Source organism: Colias croceus, chromosome 9 (genome assembly GCF_905220415.1).
Source record: "Colias croceus chromosome 9, ilColCroc2.1".
In the NCBI taxonomy this organism is placed as follows: domain Eukaryota; kingdom Metazoa; phylum Arthropoda; class Insecta; order Lepidoptera; family Pieridae; genus Colias; species Colias croceus.
This window is the reverse complement of record NC_059545.1, coordinates 601,182-622,269: the sequence shown is the minus strand read 5'-3', so window position 1 is coordinate 622,269 and position 21,088 is coordinate 601,182. Positions and strand designations below refer to the sequence as shown.

General features: G+C 36.8%; 1 protein-coding gene across 1 annotated transcript; it reads left to right on the top strand.

Moving 5' to 3' along the window:
* The first annotated feature begins 46 nt into the window (after positions 1-46).
* On the top strand, positions 47-20,542 carry LOC123694626 (histone-lysine N-methyltransferase E(z)). Its single transcript, XM_045640111.1, has 16 exons — positions 47-297; positions 384-567; positions 870-1,085; positions 1,446-1,594; positions 1,930-2,087; positions 2,768-2,931; positions 7,355-7,455; positions 7,786-7,924; positions 8,257-8,346; positions 8,960-9,087; positions 9,503-9,651; positions 10,383-10,489; positions 11,517-11,682; positions 18,231-18,421; positions 19,793-19,958; positions 20,308-20,542. The coding sequence occupies exons 1-16, from the start codon at positions 223-225 to the stop codon at positions 20,366-20,368; spliced, it is 2,244 nt and encodes a 747-aa protein (XP_045496067.1). The 5' UTR covers positions 47-222; the 3' UTR covers positions 20,369-20,542.
* The last annotated feature ends 546 nt before the right edge of the window (positions 20,543-21,088 follow it).

Sequence of the window (21,088 nt, the reverse complement as noted above, 5' to 3'; positions counted from 1 at the left end):
GCGGATTTTCGGCGTCTCCGCTGTGATTCCTTATTCATTGCTCCGCACTTCCAAGTTCCAAGTTGCATGTATTTTGTAAATTGTAAAACAAAAAAGTGAATAGGATTTTAGAAAGAACAATCTAAATAGTTTAAAGTTCAATGTATTAACTTGTTTAAAAATAATATATTTAATTGAACAGGTTACGGCGTTCTTGTTAAACATCGCTAACAATATTGATCTATGAGTAAATCAAAAGTTTCGGCAGAATGGAAGAAAAGAGTCAAATCAGAGTATATGCGCCTCCGACAAGTAAAGGTATGCTTAAAATATACAATATAAAGCATTGTTAATAACATTTATATGACATATGTAGGAAATAATTAATTTTCTTTGTTACAAAGCGTTTCAAACGCGCCGACGAGGTAAAAGTCGCTTGGGCGCGAAATTTAAGGATTATGTCTGAGGCGGTTGAGAATCGGGAAAATGAAACTTCGGAACGCGGTAGACGGCCCTATTGGCCAGCACCTGGGCCAAGCTCAAGCCACGAAAGTCTTATGAAAAGAGCAGAAGTTACTTCCACTGATTGTAAGAGGCCATTTTTATGTATAAGCATTTAAATATATTTTGTATTGTAAACTGAAATTTATTTATACTTATTCAATATTCATCCTTAATATTTTATCATACTGGTTCAAAGGAGGTATTAATAAAAATATGACTGCAAGAAGTATTAATACATATAAGTTATTGAAAACTAAAACCTCATCAAAACAGACTTTCGAATTTAAAACTTCAAAACTTTTTAATTTTTCCATACTAAACATTGACCACAAAACACAATGCTGAGCAATTAAATAATCAATTCCATTATTATCCATGTTCCATAGCTTCAGGAGTGGTTACAATGCAGCAAGTACCGATCCGCATCATCAACTCAGTGAACCCAATCCCCACTATGTACACCTGGGCGCCAACACAGAAGAACTTCATGGTGGAAGACGAGACTGTTCTACACAATATACCGTACATGGGCGATGAGGTGCTCGACCAGGACGGCACGTTTATTGAAGAGCTGATTAAGAACTATGATGGGAAGGTGCATGGTAAGTGTGAGAAATTATGTACTGAATAATGAAAATATGCTATTGATAATTGAGTGGAATTTTATGGAAACTAAACAGCTGATTATCATGTTTAAATGTTCGTTGTGTTTTGGTTTTTTTTTCCTTTGTGTAAATATTTTATCTATTTTTATCAGATGCATTCTCCATTCAATAAATCTGAATCTGATAACAATAATAATAAAGAATAGTCTGAACACTGCCTTTGTAAGGCAGTAGTTAAAAATTACATTACTATAAAAAAATTATTAGCAAAATACTATTATACTACTATATTTTCTCTCGTTTTAAAACTTGTTTAGAAATTAAAAATTTAATATTTACTTATTTTATTTAATTCAGGTGACAAAGAAGGTGGTTTCATAGATGACCAGCTGTTTGTCGACTTGGTTCATGCGCTGATGAGCTTCCAGACCAAGGATGAAGTTGCTGAGGAAAGACTGAGACGGGAATCTCGCAACTCAAAGGAAGATAAGGACAAAGATAAGGATGTAAGTGTTTAGTTCAACTTGTGTATCTGTTTCACAAACACAGACATAAAACATCTTTTATTTGTCTTACAAGAGTAAATAAATAGTTAGATGCTAGCAGCTATGAATGTCAAAGTCACATGCATTTTTTAAAATATGAAATATTTTTACATTTTACAAGATATTTTGCAGTATAGGCATATACAAAATGTTCAGGATATAGAGATATTATTTATTTTTAATGGTGTACCAATATCTCTTAAAATGATAGTCTCATTATAATCAAATTTTCCATAATTTATACAATACTTAGTAATAAAAAAATACTTTTTAATTAAACAATTTCCAACTCACAGAAAGATTCTGCAAAGGAAACAAAAGATAAGGATAAAGAGGAGAATAAGGATGCAGAGAAAAAGATAATAAATGAGAAACAGTTTCCTATCTTTACAATCTTTCAAGCTATAAGCTCACAGTTTCCGGACAAAGGCACTGCGCAGGAACTGAGGGAGAAGTAAGTTTTTATATATTACTTTATTTTATTAGATTTGTCCAAAATTTAATGTACATCATCATTATTATGGGTAGAAAAGAAAGTTAAATATCGAGATAAAATTAGATAACTTAGGAATAAATAACATAAATTGAACATATTTTCCTGTAAATTTTATTTTAAAGTAGGTACATATACTTGGAATCTACGAATGCTACCTGAGGTTATCATACCTTTTTACATAGCTAAGAACACGCACATGTTTTTAAAAACATCTGCAGACACATTTTCATAGAGATTTATTTCAATATCTTTGTTTAAAACGAGTTAACTAAATTACTTTAATGTTATTATTTTTACTTTAAAAGCCATTTCTTTGAATTGTTTGCAGCGATATGGATTTTTATTGCTGAGAATTATTGTTTAACTCAACCTTTACATGAAAACTCAAAAAAACCCAGACCACATAAGTAAAATAAAAAATTAAACGCTAAATGCGAAGATAAAGTTGCATTTTCAAGAAAAAAATTAAAATTGCAATAACTCTTCAATGGCTAACTTTTGGATATGGTATTATAAGATCAAATCAGTTTGTTTTGACCCCTACTACACGCTCTTAACAGGAATAGGTCGACTTAACCTGTAACCCTGTATAATAAAACAACTATTTTTTTATCTGCTATAATTATCATGTTTAACAGGTACATAGAGCTGACATCTCGAAGCGACCCCAACGCCTTACCGCCCGAGTGCACGCCCAACATCGACGGACCACTCGCTGAGTCTGTCTCCCGCGACCAGACCATGCATTCCTTCCACACACTGTTCTGCCGTCGCTGCTTCAAGTACGACTGCTTCCTGCACCGTAAGTACATTGTACATACCCGCCAGACCACTCAAACAGCGCACCAGACCCAGTGGCGTGCCTAGGGTGTAAGGACTGGGCAAGCCCAAATTTTTCGAAGTGTTTGCTGGGTACCCTTTTCTTGAATTAGGTATACACTGTGTTACTAAGTAGGTACCTATGTTCGTTATAAAACTTATAAAAAATGTGAACATACCGAATCAATTCTTCTTCACGCGCGCCCGCAAACAGTTGAGTCAAACGTTTACCATTACAATCATATTAAAATCTATATCTATAAATTATATAAAACTGTATGACATTATATTATAAAATTGTACAGATCATTTATATTCTAATTCAAAACGCCGATCTTTCTGAAGGAAATATTTTATAACATCAGAATAGAAGTAGGTACCTACTTAGGTGATTGTTTTAATTCAATTAACAGCTCTTTCTCAATGACAGTCATTGTTAATTCAGAAAGGCGTTCTTGGCCTTGTGTATTTCTTAAATACGTACCTACCTACCTATGAATTCGATTTAACGCTGAGAAAGCACGCTCCGTGGAAGAACAACTAGCAAGAATCGTTAATACCAAAATATGTGCAAGTTTCATCAGAAGGCTTCTTCTAACCAATTCTCATTCATGAAATCGATTAATTCGTAAACATTACAATTAAAATTTGGTTTATGTTATTTACTGCACAAATCGGGAGTTGGTTTTGATGAAGAAATTAATCGTTGTTTTACAGTAAAGTTTAATGATTTTACCTTCCCCGCTGAGCACAAAGCAAACCATCACAATTTACAATACAATCTGTGTCGCGACACTTATTTTATCACAAAATTCGAAAAACTTAACCTAAATTACACCGGTATAATCACGCGCTAAACCATACTAACAATAATATTCACGACGTTCGTTCGCGCGACGCGCAATCGTAACTATCTTCACACTGTTAAAGCCCGGCTTTGTTGGCCATATAAATTGCTATAGAATTCTATAGATAGGTATGTAGCTACTTCAACGAAATTTCATACGTTAGAAGAGATAAGCGCAAAGCCCGGTAAAAGCCCACGAGTGCAAGCGAGAGAACTATATGTCACTCAAGAAGGACACCGCACTGTTTATACAAAGTACGACTTTATTTAGATAGCAAGAAGGATGAAATTAAAAAGTTTGACTCGAATTCGACATTGTTCGTTGGTGAGTTTTCATTGAATTTCTGAGCAAATTTTGAATTGCTCGTTGCGCGCGAATATTCAAAAGTGAATTTGGGTATTTTCCTGTCTCGTAGTGAATTCCTTAGGCAAGCCGGGCTTTTCGGCTTGTATGAACGTACCGCCACTGACCAGACCGTACCGATACCAGACCCTGCATTCTTTCCACATGTTGTTCTGCCGTCGCTGCTTCGAGTACGACTGCTTCCTACACCGTAAATACAAAGCTCACAGACCACTCACACAGCCCTACAGACCACTACTATACATTTTATTACACCTTCTGCTGCCACTGCTTCAAGTACGACTACTTCCTGCACCGTGAGTATAAAACCGTGAGATCCGTCACAGCGCATCAGAGCCTATCGAAACAAGATCATACATTTTTTGAAGTGAAACTTCTTTATCGGGGTTGGAAAAAAATTTAGTGTAACATTTTTTCGTTACGCGTGACATTTTTCCTTTACGCGCCATCTTTTTCTTATCCCTACCACGTGTTATTCGACGTATTTCTGTAAAGTTGCATATAGTAAATTATTTTTTGAAAATAAGGTCATAAGAAGTTTCACTTCTTACGTGTGTACACTAGTACACGCACACATTTTTTTCTACACGTTCTTTCGCCCCTGTTTCAAGTACAACTGCTTCCTGTACCGTGAGTTACACACTCACCAGACCACTCACACAGTGGGCCAGACTGACTCAGACTATTCAGACTATCCACTCGTTATACATGCTGCAACTGTTGTGTAACAAGTAAGTTATTTCAGGTGAAAAATCATGAACTATGTGAAGTCATAAACCTATATAAATTACTAGCATTCCGCCCGCGGCTTCGCCCGCGTTTAAAAAAACCCGCATAGTTCCCGTTCCTGTGGGATTTCCGGGATATACATATATGTTTATCCAAGTTACCCTCTATATATGTATACTAAATTTCAATGTAATCTTCAGTAGTATTTGCGTGAAAGAGTGAGTAGGTACATCCATCCTCACAAACTTTCGCATTTATTATAAGTATTACATTTCCCAACGTGTAGAATCAACAAAGCTAAAAACAGTGTAATATTTATGGCTATTAAAATATTATATAATATTAAATAATACATCATTTATTTTGATAAGGGTTAATACCAAGGTACAAATAAAGAGCTTTTTGTAGCGGTGGTATTTTAATTTCTTTTTTTCAATAAAAAAACGCTTATTGTGACATGACTGTAATAGTTAGAGATATGCTGCCGCTGATTTTTTGTAGACAATGGTGTGTTCTAAAAAAATGTAGTATATCATTTTGTTCTATCATCAACAGTTTTCGCAGCGCACGCGATGTAAGGTAGTTTTTTGATATTTTTTTCACACCTTGGATTACGTTATCGTAATTTTAGTAAGGATGCCTATTTTTTTTGAAAATGAAATATAGCCTATGTCACTCAGAAATGATGTAGCTTTCCAACAGTGAAAGAATTTTTCAAATCTGCCAAGTAGTTTCGGAGCCTATTCAATTCATACAAACAAACAAACAAAAAATCAAACCTTTCCTCTTTATAATATTTGTATAGATTATTTTTATTAAGTTGTAAATTGAAGAAAACATTACTACTTTTCAAATCTAAAGCGAATTATTCAAGCTAATTGAGGTAACACTAACAGGAAAAATAATTTGTCAGAATCAGAATTTAAATATTATTATTTATTGATAATATTATCCTATAAATTTATAAAGAATATAAAAAATCGATCACGAGGCGGGACTTGAACCCGCATCCTTCGCGCCATTCCGGTTCTTTATAAATTTATAATATTTATAAAGCATTTGAATGCCATAAAAACCAAAAAATATAAATTCAAGAAAAGGTCGTGTTCCATCGTTACAATATTGTATTCACTGAAAAGTGCTTCATATTGGTTGAGATGGTTGTTAAATCATCTCAATAGATGGCGCGCGGTGTGTCCCTTAAGACACATAAAACTGAAAGGATAGAATAAATTCGATTGCTCAGGCGGGTCACGAGTGGCTGAGTTGGTTAGGCATCCGCCCCGGAATGGCGCGAAGGATGCGGGTTCAAGTCCCGCCTCGTGATCGAATTTTTTCTATTCTTTATAAATTTATATTTATAAAGCATTTGAATGCCATAAAACCAAAAAATATGAATTCAATATTATCCTACATTCCTGAATTAGTGTTGAATGTTTTAGTAAAGACAGTGTCAAACCAAGATGGAGTTTTATAAAAAGTCAAAACTTAAGTCATAATGATTGCAGTTTGTGTGGAAGGATTTTATTATGTTCTTACTTGTTTGTAAAAGTGTATTTTTATGCTTATTTGTCTGTTAAAAAATAATATACCGGTCAAATTGATAACCTCCTCCTTTTTTTGAAGTCGGTAAAAAAAGAAGAGGTTTGGCACAGTGTCACTATAAAAAAAAATTAATTACTATAATGGTAAGATTTATATGAATGTTCTTACAAAAAAGAAGTTTGTAGTTAATTGTGTTATTTGATTATTATCAAGATATTTAATATAAAAAGTAAAAATACGTAGTATATGTAATTGTTTTAAATATATTTAAGTTTTCTATATAAAGGCCTTACAATATTATTATTCTGTTTGGCTGACAGGAAGTCAGACAACAGGTAAGGCCATGCCAATATCTTGTTCGCCTAACCCATACTTGAGTTTGCTATCATCTCCATTTTATATTTATTTTATATGTTTTTTTTTTGTTTAATTATATCTGTATATTTATGTGTATAATTCTATGTATAGATATGTTTAAAAATGTGTGTATAAAATGACAATTGGCAAATAAACTTCAAAGGTGTTTAAAAATTGTTTCCAGCCCAAACTTTGACTAGGAGAATTTAGGTATGAATTGGTTGTTAAATTCAAGAAAGAAAAAAAATTCGCAAAATATCAATTTTATTTTGTATTTTCTTAAAATTAATTATTTAAAACTTATCCAAATTATCTGCTGATATACGTATATATAAATGTCGATATATATATAGAGATATATATAGATATATATAAATATAAATATCGTATTTATTTATGAAATATGTAAGTACGTAGATATAAATTAACCAATCATACTTTATTTTTTTCCCTCTCATTTAACATTTATTATTCTAGTTTTTGATTTATGTGCGAATTTTTGTTTGATGCTTCATGTGTGTTTTGTTTTTAATGTATATTTGTGAAACTTACAATGAAATTCAGGTCTGCAAGCTTGCCACCCTCGTCCGAATTTGTCGAAACGAAGGGGACCGGACTTGAAACCTTTCTCGGAGCCATGTGGACCTAACTGTTATATGTTGTTGGTAAGAAACTGAACATAAAAAGTTTTTTATGCTGAGAGATTAAATTTTTTCAAAGGAATTTACAAATAGATCTGACATTTTACGTTCCCGTGGGGAGATTCCTATCTAAAATAGCTAAAAATGTTATTTCTTTCTTGAATACATTTATTTTCAACATTATTAAAAATAAATAGATTAAATACTGTAAAAGAAATTATAAGTTTTAAACACGTTTAAAATTCGATGTGGCCTAAACTTGTCCTTGTAAAATTTGTCCTCTTTATGTGAATATTTAACTTTTTTATATTATACAAATATAAATAATTATTAAAATTTAAATGTTAAATATAGGATGGTATGCGCGAAAAGCTAGCTCGCGAGAAAGCTCTAGGAGAAGCGGGGGATGCAGAAGCTGATAAATCAAAAGCATTAGACTCTCCGAACGACGCGTCTTCTGAAGATAGCAATGATTCTAATCGATTCCAAAAAGGTAATATTTTTATTACATTTTATTGTTGAAATCTTTGGACTAATATTAAAAAATGGAGATATTGGACAAAGATATCAGTGGCTATAATTTAATTTCTATGTGACTTTGTGAAATTTTAATATCTTTCTTTACAAAAGTTGTTATTTCGTTTGATTAATTATTTTTAACTTTTTTTATATTATACAATTACAAGTTGTAAGGCAACATGTAGTTGTATGTAACATTGCACAAAGTCACAATAACCTTTTACGAAATAAAACTCTCATATAATCAAAATGTTCTTCAAATTTAAACAAAATTTTTGCAGGTGTTAATTAAATATCTTGTTGCAGGTGGTAACAGCAACTCGAGCAACAGTAACAGCACGTGGGCAAACAAACTAAATGGCGACCAAGCCACAGAGCCCCCTTACAATGCTCTTGGTGAGTATTTTTAGGGGTCCGCGGATAACTATAAAGCAAATAACATGATGTATGATCCTTCGAGCCGGATCTATCAAATTTAAATTGTTTATTTCCAAGAAATGTGGTATGGTGGCGCCAGAGGTCCGCCTTTGGAAAAGGTTGGGAAAGGCTGATTTAAATCATTTGCTGAAAAGGGCCATTATAGATCTACATAAAATCAACAATGTATTCAAAATCAAATAAGAACAATTTATTTCGGGGAGCATCGAAGCGTCACACGCGAAAGGTAGCGTTATTTTAATGAGAACAATGTCGATAATAGTTTGACAATGAAAAGTGCGCTGCGCTGCGCTTAGTCATAGCGGCGATGGCCCTAATTAATCGTTTTTGTAGTGTTTAAAATTTATTTTGACGTGACAACGTCTTATAATTCGATAGATCCGGCTGCACGCACGAAAAAACATGACTCATGCGGCGTTACCTCGCTCTGAGGCGTTCCATGTAAGGCTTGAAGTGCGAGCGAGAGCGCGGAACGAGCGACAAAGAGGCACAATCGGCCTTAAGACGTTGTCACGTTCAACTACCGTCAATAAACCGACTTTACAGACAACTAATTTATTTTTCTCTACAGGTCTTACACTAGATACAGACGCAGAATGGACGGGCTCAGACCAATCCTTGTTTCGAGCTCTACACAAAGTTTTCGCTAACAACTACTGTGCGATTGCGCAACTAATGCTATCCAAGACTTGTCAGCAGGTAAGGAAACTTGAATTTTTCGTTTTGCTCGATAATATTTATAATTATCATACTATTATATTATTGAGTTTTTTCGCACTGCGCAGATTTAATTATGAAAATACATGGAAAATGGTTCAAATAATTACAGGCTTCTTTTAATCTCTTCTTTTAATCACCTTATTACTAAAGGAAAATATTGTTTACGATTCCAATCATGAGACAGCATGATTTGATTTACTGTAACTAAAAAATTTCAACGAACGCTGAAGTCAAAGATATGTTTGTTGATTGTATTTGGTTTCTGTATTCGTAGACTAACCAAACTTTTCACAGTAGTTCATTTATTTCTTTATTTTGAACTACCGTCTTTCCTTTGTTCACTCTTCTGTTCCCCGTGTACGTCACACGGATCTCTTTCCACCCCTCATGTCAGGTGTACCGTCACCTGCTGGTGTCGGGGGGCGAAGCGCGCGGGGCGGAGGCCGAGCGCACGCCCCCACGCAAGAAGAAGAAGAAGCACCGCCTGTGGTCCGTGCACTGCCGCAAGGTGCAGCTCAAGAAGGACTCCGCTTCGCACCACGTGTAAGTAAAAACTATAAAGCAAATAACATGATGTATGATCCTTCGAGCCGGATCTATCAAATTTAAATTGTTTATTTCCAAGAAATGTGGTACCAAGATTTACAGATGTTTTACACATGTAATTGTCCAGAACGAATCGCCAATTGATCGACAAAAGAATGTCAATAACTCAATAAATAACATTTTTACAATATATTATGTCTATTAAGTTCTGTTAGTATCGTTACAGAACCGTAGAAAATAATTTTTTTTTATTAATTTCTTACATATTTAATATTAAAATGTGTTCGACATTCCTGCTTTTTGATTTCGTCAGAATCATCACACTCAATGTGTACAAAATTACTGTTCATAATTAGGTTCAGTTTAGAAAAAGTAATAATTTTAATTAAACGCTTTGGTGAGTTCATTTTGACGAACCACAAATCTTTGCCAGAGAAAATATTTTTGAAGTGAAACTTCTTTATCGGGGTTGGAAAAATTTTAGTGTGACATTTTTTCGTTACGCGTGACATTTTTCCGTTACGCGCCATCTTTTTCTTATCCCTACCACGCGTGATTCGACGTATTTCTGTAAAATTGCATAAAGTAAATTATTTTTGGAAAAATAAGGTCACGTCGTCAAAAATGTATGCGTGTACTAGTGTACACACGGTTACGTGTGTACACTAGTACACGCATACATTTTTTTTGTTCGCGAAACTAAAATTTCTAATAAATAACGTTCAAAGGTACAACTACACTCCGTGCGAGCACCCGAACCAGCCGTGCGACAACCTGTGCCCGTGCGTGCAGTCGCAGAACTTCTGCGAGAAGTTCTGTCAGTGTAGCAGCGATTGTGAGTATATTGTGATCTATTATGTGTGTGTTAAGTCTTGTTTTTGCTTGTTAATTTGAAGTTTTTCATATGTCAAATATTGCTAAATTAAATTATGGTAGGGTATAAGTCGTTGGTGTGTACAAGAAATAAAAAAGGTCCGAGGTTAGAACCTTGAGGTATACCTGAAGGGGTACTTGTCAACGGCTGACTTATAATTTATAAATACAGTTGATTGGAATTTATTATGGAGAAATGATTCGTATCATTTAGGTGAAGAGTTAAAAATACCTGTGTGGTGTATATTTGGGATAAGAAGGTTGTGATTAACTATGTTGAACGCTTTGAATGAATCTTTATAGATGGTTTTAAAATTGTATAAGTTCTTCCATCTATTTAGATTTACTACTCTACTGCTGGCTTGGGTATTTGCAATTTATCCTTAAGATATTTATTTAGTACTAGCTTCCGCCCGCGACTCCGTCCGCGCGGATGTCGGTCTTTGCGTGGATGGTTTATTTCTCCATTTTGAGTAACTCGGACAAAAACATCTTATAAATATCTATTGGACCCAAATACGGCTAGGTCTATAATAATACGCAACGCAACGTGTGTTCGCGGTACCTACTACAGAACAACGTCTATGGATAACTGAAAAATTGAGATTAATTTTTTTTCTACGTATTTTTCCAGGATAAAAAGTATCCTATTTTACGCCCAGGATAATAAGGTATAATTATACCAAGTTTCATCGAAATCGAACCGGTAGTTTTCACGTGATGTCTTCACATACAGACAGACAGACAGACAGACAAAAATTTTTTTAATCACATATTTGGGTTTGGTATCGATCCAGTAACACCCCCTGCTAGTTATTTTTTCAATATTTTCAATGTACAGAATTGACCCTTCTACAGATTTATTATATGTATATAGATTTACCACTGATTTTCTGATGATTTTGAGTTTTAATTGTGCGACTAAAGGTGCTATAACCTCATTTTGACAGTTAATCTTGACACTAAACGTACTTTTATTTTGTGTATAGGCCAGAACCGTTTCCCGGGGTGCCGCTGCAAGGCGCAGTGCAACACGAAGCAGTGCCCGTGCTACCTGGGCGTGCGCGAGTGCGACCCCGACCTGTGCGGTGCGTGCGGGGCCGACGCGCCGCCCGCGCCGCACCCCGTCTGCTGCCGCAACGTGTCCGTGCAGAGGTGCGCAACACCAGCAGTGCCCGTGCTACCTGGGCGTGCGCGAGTGCGACCCCGACCTGTGCGGTGCGTGCGGGGCCGACGCGCCGCCCGCGCCGCACCCCGTCTGCTGCCGCAACGTGTCCGTGCAGAGGTGCGCAACACCAGCAGTGCCCGTGCTACCTGGGCGTGCGCGAGTGCGACCCCGACCTGTGCGGTGCGTGCGGGGCCGACGCGCCGCCCGCGCCGCACCCCGTCTGCTGCCGCAACGTGTCCGTGCAGAGGTGCGCAACACCAGCAGTGCCCGTGCTACCTGGGCGTGCGCGAGTGCGACCCCGACCTGTGCGGTGCGTGCGGGGCCGACGCGCCGCCCGCGCCGCACCCCGTCTGCTGCCGCAACGTGTCCGTGCAGAGGTGCGCAACACCAGCAGTGCCCGTGCTACCTGGGCGTGCGCGAGTGCGACCCCGACCTGTGCGGTGCGTGCGGGGCCGACGCGCCGCCCGCGCCGCACCCCGTCTGCTGCCGCAACGTGTCCGTGCAGAGGTGCGCAACACCAGCAGTGCCCGTGCTACCTGGGCGTGCGCGAGTGCGACCCCGACCTGTGCGGTGCGTGCGGGGCCGACGCGCCGCCCGCGCCGCACCCCGTCTGCTGCCGCAACGTGTCCGTGCAGAGGTGCGCAACACCAGCAGTGCCCGTGCTACCTGGGCGTGCGCGAGTGCGACCCCGACCTGTGCGGTGCGTGCGGGGCCGACGCGCCGCCCGCGCCGCACCCCGTCTGCTGCCGCAACGTGTCCGTGCAGAGGTGCGCAACACCAGCAGTGCCCGTGCTACCTGGGCGTGCGCGAGTGCGACCCCGACCTGTGCGGTGCGTGCGGGGCCGACGCGCCGCCCGCGCCGCACCCCGTCTGCTGCCGCAACGTGTCCGTGCAGAGGTGCGCAACACCAGCAGTGCCCGTGCTACCGACCGCCACAAGGAAATTCCTTAGCTAGAAGCGCATCTACCAACACCCAGGAAATTTCCTAGCTAAAACACATCTACCAACCAGAATGCGAGCAGCATGCGGAAATTCCTGAAACGCATCTACCAACCAGTATGCAGAAATATCAGGATAAAAACTCATTGAATTAGGAAATTCCTACATGTTTGTGAATGCACAAACATGTAGGAATTTCCTAGATAAAAGCGCATCAAACCAGTATGCAACATACGGACACGCCAGGATAAAACCGCATCTACCAACCAGGGATATCAAGATAAAAACTCATTGAATTACATGCACAAACATGTAGGAATTTCTTAGGTAAAAACGCATCAAACCAGTATGCAAGGATTAAAACTCATTGAGTTACATGTACAAACGTGTAATGTATCATAACGTCACAAATGTATGGAAACCAGCACGAACACTTTCGTCTAATGCTAAGCGACTTTGCCGGTTGTTTCTTTTAGATCCGAATTTTTTTTTTTATTTTTTATTTTTATTTTTATAAGAACACAACAGTCATACATGAATTACTTAATATAACAAAGTTCTAAAATTAACTATGACCACACAACATGTTCTATTATTAAAAAGAAAGACAACATATAAAAAAGAAAACGAGCCTCACGCAAATGAACTAACTACTAATCTTAATCTTAAAATAATAAATAGAGCCCACATTTTATTACAAACTAAGAAAAACTAAATAATTTAAATTATACATAAGTTATACATTAGATAGGTACATTATAAAATTATATTTCTTAATTGATGTCTATAACTGTTACACGAACATTGAAAAATATCTATGTCTAATAATTCATCATTATAAAATTGGGCTGCTCTTTTTAAAAAGGCATTCTTGGCGTAATTTGTGTTACAGGGAGTGACCTCAAATGTATATCTGCAACGTGAGGAAATTCTGGGAACTCTTAATTTTATTTTTTCTAATAGCAAGCCTGAATCAGTTATGCAATGCATGATCTTATAAAGAAACATCTGGTCCAAGAATAGACGACGCTTTTCCAGTAAACTTATATTATGTTTTTTAGAAGTAGTTTCATAATTGATAAAGGTATTTCCAGTCCGATATTCTAAAGCTTTTAGAAATTTATTTTGAATTTTTTCTATACGAGTAATGTGGACATTGTAATAAGGGCTCCATACAGTAGATGAAAATTCCAAAATACTGCGAACAAAAGCATAATATAATATTTTATAAGTGGACGGTTGTTTAAATGGTTTAGCGAGACGAAGTATCATTCCTAGTTGCTTATAGGCTTTAGAGATTATGTATTCCATGTGTAAATTAAAGCGTAGTTTTGTATCGAGAATAACTCCTAGATCTCTTACTTCCGTGACGCGTTTTATTTTATAACCGGAGAATGCATAATCGAAAATAAGGGGATTACGTTTTCTGTTGAATGAAATAATTTGACATTTATCGGGGTTAAGAAATAATTGATTGATGTTGCAGAATAATTCAAACTTCTCTAAATCTGATTGCAATTTTAAACAATCTTCAAGTGTATTAACTGTCATAAAAATTTTTGTATCATCGGCGTAAAGTAGATGGTGTGAATTTTGAAAACAAGAACCTATATCGTTTATATAAACAGTAAACAAGAATGGACCCAAATGGGAACCTTGTGGAATACCCGAAGGAATCTTTAAGAATCCAGAAGTGTAACCCTTAATTGCGACAGCTTGGCTTCTATTAGAAATATACGATTGAATCCAGCGGAGAAGGTCACCGTGTATACCAAACTTGGATAATTTCATTATGAGTGTGGAGTGATTAATCTTATCGAAAGCTTTTGAAAAGTCAGTATACACGGCGTCCACCTGCAGGCCGGCATCAAGAGCATTCAAAATAAAGTCCGTATATAGTACAAGATTAGTCTCTACGCTCCGCCCCCGGAAGAAACCATGTTGATGCTGTGAAATATGTCGAGATGTTATCTGTTTTAATTGGTTTGTGACTATCTTTTCGAAAATTTTTCCTAATACGCATAATTTAGAGATCGGCCTATAATTTTGAACGTTTTGTTTATTACCACCTTTTGAAATGGGTGTTATTAAAGCCTTTTTCCAAATATTGGGAAAACATCCTTCTCTTAATGACTTATTGTATATAATCCAAACTGGGACAGAGAGTTCTTGTGATAATTTTGAAATAAGAAAAGGATGCACACCATCGAAACCGGCACTTTTTTTGGTGTCAACTTTTTTTAGATGCATCTGAACCAAACTAAGCGATATATTGAGCTCCGAAACATCGACAGAAGCTTCATCAGAGCGTGATGCATCATTTAAAGACGATGCGTCATTACTGCTATCGTTGGATACAAAAACGGAATGAAAGTAAGAATTAAAAAGATCGCAAATAGTAGCACCATCCGTTGCCGACTGTTCGTTATACGTTATATAGGCGGGAGTGGGATTAGATATAAGTTTCGACTGTATAAAGGTCCAGAAATATTTAGGATTTGAGTTAATGTTGTTTTCGGATGATTTTATATAATTAACGTGACATTCAGTAAGCATTTTCTTTTCACGGGATCGCAGTAATTTAAATTCCTGGTAATCTCGGGGATCACCATATTTTTTCCAACGAGAATGAATTTTTAATTTTTCTCGAATGACGCGGACAAGGGATCGTGAGTACCAAACCGGATGTTTGCGAACGCCTAAAGTTCTAGTTTTAGGAACATGTTGTTCTATCAATCGATGTATAGAAGAGTAAAAGTAAGTAGCAGCCGATTCTGTATTCATATTATGGAGCGTATTCCAATCAATAATGTTTAGATCCTTACTGAATGCATCAAAATTTGTCTTATGAAAGTTATGTCTATATTGATAATTTGTTTTTAAATACACTGTTTTGTTTAAAGGGAGTATAATATCTATGGCTTTGTGGTGATTATCTTCAAGAGTGAGTGGAGACATACAAGCCGTTACGCAGCAAATAGTATTACTTAAGACGAGATCTAATATTCGACCGTTAATATTAAAACATCCGTTGTATTGGATTAAGTTGGATAAATTCATAAAATCCGCTAAGGCCGAGACTTCGGAGTCATCGCTAGGTATGAAATCTGGATATGTTCGATCTGTTAAAATCCATGACACGTTCGATATATTGAAATCTCCCAACAGGAGAAAACGACAGTCGGCATTATGTAGCATGCGTTCGGATACATTATCGAAAAATAATTGTAACGCACGAGAGTGACCGGGCCCGTGCGGGAAGTAGGCGCACGCAATATGCAGGAAGGATGAACCGGTATCGTTACGCCCGGGTGGAGAGGAGTCGAGCTGCAGAGTGAGCCACAGCTCCTCGGCAGCTGGCGACGAGCACCAGTCGTCCCGGCGCCGCACGCTCAGGTCGGAGCGCACGGCCACCAGCACGCCGCCGCCGCGCACGCCCCGCACCGCCCCGCTCGGCCCCGTTCGGTCGCGTCGATAAACATTATAATTTGAGTGGAAATACTCACCATCGTAAAAATCCGGGGTCAACCAAGTTTCGGTTAAGGAAATCAAATCATAATTATTTCGGAGAACGTTCGATATGAAGTCGTGCGACTTAGTTCGTAATCCCCTCACGTTCTGATAATATATATTCAAAACTTCTAAATGAGTCATTGGAAAAGAATCATTATATTAATGGAATAACGCCAAGAAAATAAATATAGAAATAATAAATAGAATAGTTCATTAGTTGCCTGATTTATAGTATACCAATTTTCAATGTTCATTGTAATATCAATTTTAAAAAAGACCAATTTATAATTTTTACAAAGTTTAAATTCACATACCAAAAATATCCTAAGATTGTTAAAGAAAGATTCCGTATAATACCAATTTTCAATGTTCATTGTAATATAAGTTTTTGAAAGGTACAATTTAAAATTTTTACAAAATTTCAATCCACATACAGATAATATCATAAAATGTTTAAAGACACATTCCATGTAATTAATAACTAGTTTCGTGTAAACAATTCTTATATTATGAAAATAGTTTCTTCCGAATACGTTACAATGCATTGAGAATAATGAATGCGTCAGTAACTTATAGGCTAATAATTGAAAGTTGGAAACAAGATAATGTGATGTGTATAAAACAGTTATTATTTTTATTTTATAAGATAATCTAATATAACAAACCACATAAGTTAGATAATATAAAAAGACATAGTGGATAACATGTTTTGTGTAGTGAGTGTGTGAATCAGTTATAAACCCAAATCGTGTTAAGTTTGTAAAATTAATAAGGACACAGATTAAAGTACGCAAATAAATATGTATATAAAAAATAGGTTGGCGAGGTAATAATAAAATAACTAGTCATTTTAACTTTAATAAGTCAGATTCGTTAGCTATTCTTACCACTTTAGACTTATCATTTTTCCGTAGAAATATTTTACAGTCTCTAATCCACAAATATGTATAGTTTAAGTTAAACTTGATATCCCGAGCTTTCTTTAGGAGTTGTTTATTCGTTGGTGTGAGATGCTCGTTAATATGTACACTGGAAGCGGGCCCCGCTATGCCAATATCAGCCGTGGTTAGTCTTCGTCGCGCGCGTGCCGCTGCAATTAGCTGATTTTTGCGTTGTCGTTGTGTAAAACGCACAATTATTGAAGGAGGGCGGGAATGCACTTCTTGATTATTATCACCCCGAAATGAACGAACCCTGTGAATAGTGTCAACGTCTGTATCCAGTAAGGTCATACCGACCATAGTACATATAGTGCCCAGGATATTGTATAAATTTTCGCCAGTTGTTTGAGGAACACCTTGAATTTCTATATTATTTAGCCTTGAAAATTGATTCTGATAATTAATATCTTGCACAAGTTCATTGACAGTTTGTTGAGTTTCCGTTAATTGTTGTGAAACGGTCATAAGCGACGCCACAGTACCTTCAACATTGACAAGGCGCTCTTCCATATCAGTAAACCGTTTCTCGAGAGCATTCCACTTCGATTGTAGTTGTGTTATAACCTGTGACGTGCTAGACAGCTCCTCCTTTATAGTGACAACGTCTCGCTGCATTATAACAAAGTCAGCTCGAAATTCTTTTATTTCTTTAATTACTTCCAACAGGGATGATGATTCAGAGGGTTGTGAGGGGGGCGTCGGAGACAGCCCTCCGCGGCAAATAAGACAGCGCCAGAGGGCTTTCTTTTCGTGTCCCATTTTTCTGTAGGTAGATTCGGACACCCCTGCACAATGGTAATGATATCGACCATTGCATATTCCCCCTTGACATAACACGAAGTCTGTAACTGGTTCTTTGCACTTAGAACAGAACATTTTAAGAGTTTTATTTTTATACACGATAATCACTTGATGTGGGTAGACGTAAAATTATTGTAGGTACTAAGCGATAAAGCGTCCGTTAGGTGCCGGCTCGAATTGACAACTTTCTGTCAACTTAGTGCAGGCTAGTTTTTTTATGCCCAATATTTACACTAATACACAGATTTTTAATCTGGTCAATCTGTGTCACATTACACAAATGAGTAATGTGTTATAACATCACTATAACACATTTTTTCACGCAATATTTATGTACACAGGGGTCTCCACAAGCACCTATTACTGGCGCCGAGCGACGTTGCCGGTTGGGGCATCTTCCTCAAAGAAGCTGCGCATAAGAACGAGTTCATCTCGGAGTACTGCGGGGAGATCATATCGCAAGATGAAGCGGATAGACGCGGGAAGGTGTACGACAAGTATATGTGCTCGTTCCTGTTCAATCTTAACAATGGTGAGTATTAATATTATAAGAAAAAAATAAATTAAAAACGACGTGTAGCTCGGGGACTGCCGCGGTTGCGCTATTGCATGCTATGCCTTCAAGCCACACCTCCGCCCGTCGGAGTGGGGAGCGTGAGGATTTTTCGTTACGGAATTTCTCGATTCGGTCCCCGCGCTCAAGGCCCGCGATAGAAGCTATGCAATAGCTTAAAAAAAGTTTATAATAAAATGGTGGAAAGCAAGCATTCTTTGATTCAGACACTTTTCTAGTTTTAAACGATGCTGACTTACATCTTGACTGTTAAAAATTAACTGTAATGCCTGTAATACTTGTCTATGGCCATTTATTATGAAATTAAATAACTATCGTATTATAATTTAAATAAGCTACCAAATATCTATTACTAGCTTTCAGCCCGCGTTTTCAACGAAAAACCCGCATAGTTCCCTTTCCCGTGAGATTTCCGGGATAAAATCTATCCTATGTGTTAAGCCAAGTTTACCCTCTATATGTGTGCTAAATTTCATTCAATATTTGTGTGAAAAAGTAACAAACAAATAGACCGGGAGATATTGACACAAAATTTCGAGTCATTTGTAACAGGATGGGGGTTCTACAGGGGTCTTAGTACGCAATGACAAAAAGAAAAACGATGGTGTGAACGCTGGTACCGGCGGCTTAGTCGCGTGGGCGTTAGTCGAACTCGTCGGAAAATAGCGAAGTCAAACGATTTGTAACACAAACATTTTAGAATTTACCGATACACCATAAAAAAGAAGTAGGCGGTAGTGTCATGCCATACTTTTCCGGTGTGACTTACAGCCCGCCATACCGACGCGAATGTGTTGATTTAAAACACATTCATCCTCACAAACTTTCGCATTTATATTATAATATTAGTGGGATAACACATTTAATTTTGTAATATTCGTTACGTCTTAATAAGAAATGTAATCGTGGCTGAAAACACATAAAAACTATAATTTATTTTACTACAAGCTTACCGCCCGCGGCTTCGCCCGCTTTCTCTAAAACGATTTGAGATTTAAACTATATTATCTCTTAAGTTGGATCGAACTGCACATGGTGTGCGAATTTTATTATTTATTTTTATTTATTTATTCAGGACCACTTACAAAACATACACCAATAAAATAACAGATATACAAGATACAAATATATATAGCTAAGTGTTGTTTTACTTAAAAGTTGCCATTACATTATAATCGGTTAAGTGGTTTAGGAGTCCATTGAGGACAAACATTGTGACACGAGATTTTTATAATATATTAAGATTAAGATAAGATGTAATCGTGGCTGAAAACAGACATATAAAAACTAAAATTAATATTTTTATTATTTGTTTTTCTGTCACCCCAGATTTCGTGGTAGACGCGACTCGCAAAGGCAACAAGATCCGCTTCGCGAACCACTCCATCAACCCGAACTGCTACGCGAAGGTCATGATGGTGAACGGAGACCATCGCATTGGGATCTTCGCGAAACGAGCCATACAGCCTGGGGAGGAGCTGTTCTTTGATTACAGGTAATACAGGAGCATATAAAGAAGTCGTTTTTTAGAATTTTATTTATTGGTCCTTCGAAGATAGTGAGGAGGGGTGAGGTGGTATAAAAAAAATAATGAACAAAGATATTCGTTTCTAAGAGTTTGTACCCTACTGCGAAAGAAATATTGTTATACATATTTTTCTAGTATTTGTATGTATATTTCTTTAGCACAGCCTTCAGCCTAAACCGCTGGACGGATTTTGATTTGTTGCAATCATCAGAATAGTGGTGTTAGATATTACATAAATAGAAAAAAATTAGAAATAAAAAGAAGAAAGTGACAAATTATTTTGACAAATATAACAAATATTTTTTTTTTATTTCAGATATGGACCAACAGAGCAACTCAAGTTCGTCGGTATCGAAAGAGAAATGGAGTTCTTATGATTTGCTTCAAATAATTAAGTTTTACAGTTTTTACAAGTTACTTTTAAGTTTTAATGTTTAACATTATTCATTGAATGTTATTTTTTACAATATTATTAATCAAGTATAATCATTCATAACAATACGACATGGTCAACTAGTTGATACTTTATTTGTGAATAAAGTTTTGACACGATGTATTTTGCTTTTTATTTCCCTGTTTTTTCCTCAAACATATCTTTAAGTATCCTTACTTCACACAGCTTCATGATTCAACTGCATTACCTTACAAGACTTCGCCTCGGAGTAAATGATTGATGTGATTATAGACAAATAACTAAGACTATATACACTCACATGCATATTGCTACTAAAAATTATTGTCACATTATACAATTAAGGGTAAACCCAAATTTCCAAGCATTTCCTTGTAATGCTAATGCTCCACGTTCTGTTTGACGCAATGCTCACAGCGCGTGTGCCGTTCATTTCGTAGTTTTTTAGTTTTGCTATAGAATAACGTAGTGTCGCCCGCCTTATTTTTGCTTGTTGCAAAATTTTAAGATGTTTACCTGGGTTTTCAACCGTTGGTCATGTTCGACTTCCTACCGGTTAATCCATTGAGCCCCGAGCGGCCCGATCGAACCACGACACAATAGATTTTCTATTGTGTCTGTGATTCCGGAGGCTGAGTTATTAAATATAATTTAACAAATGGTTACGCATCAATAATCAAATATG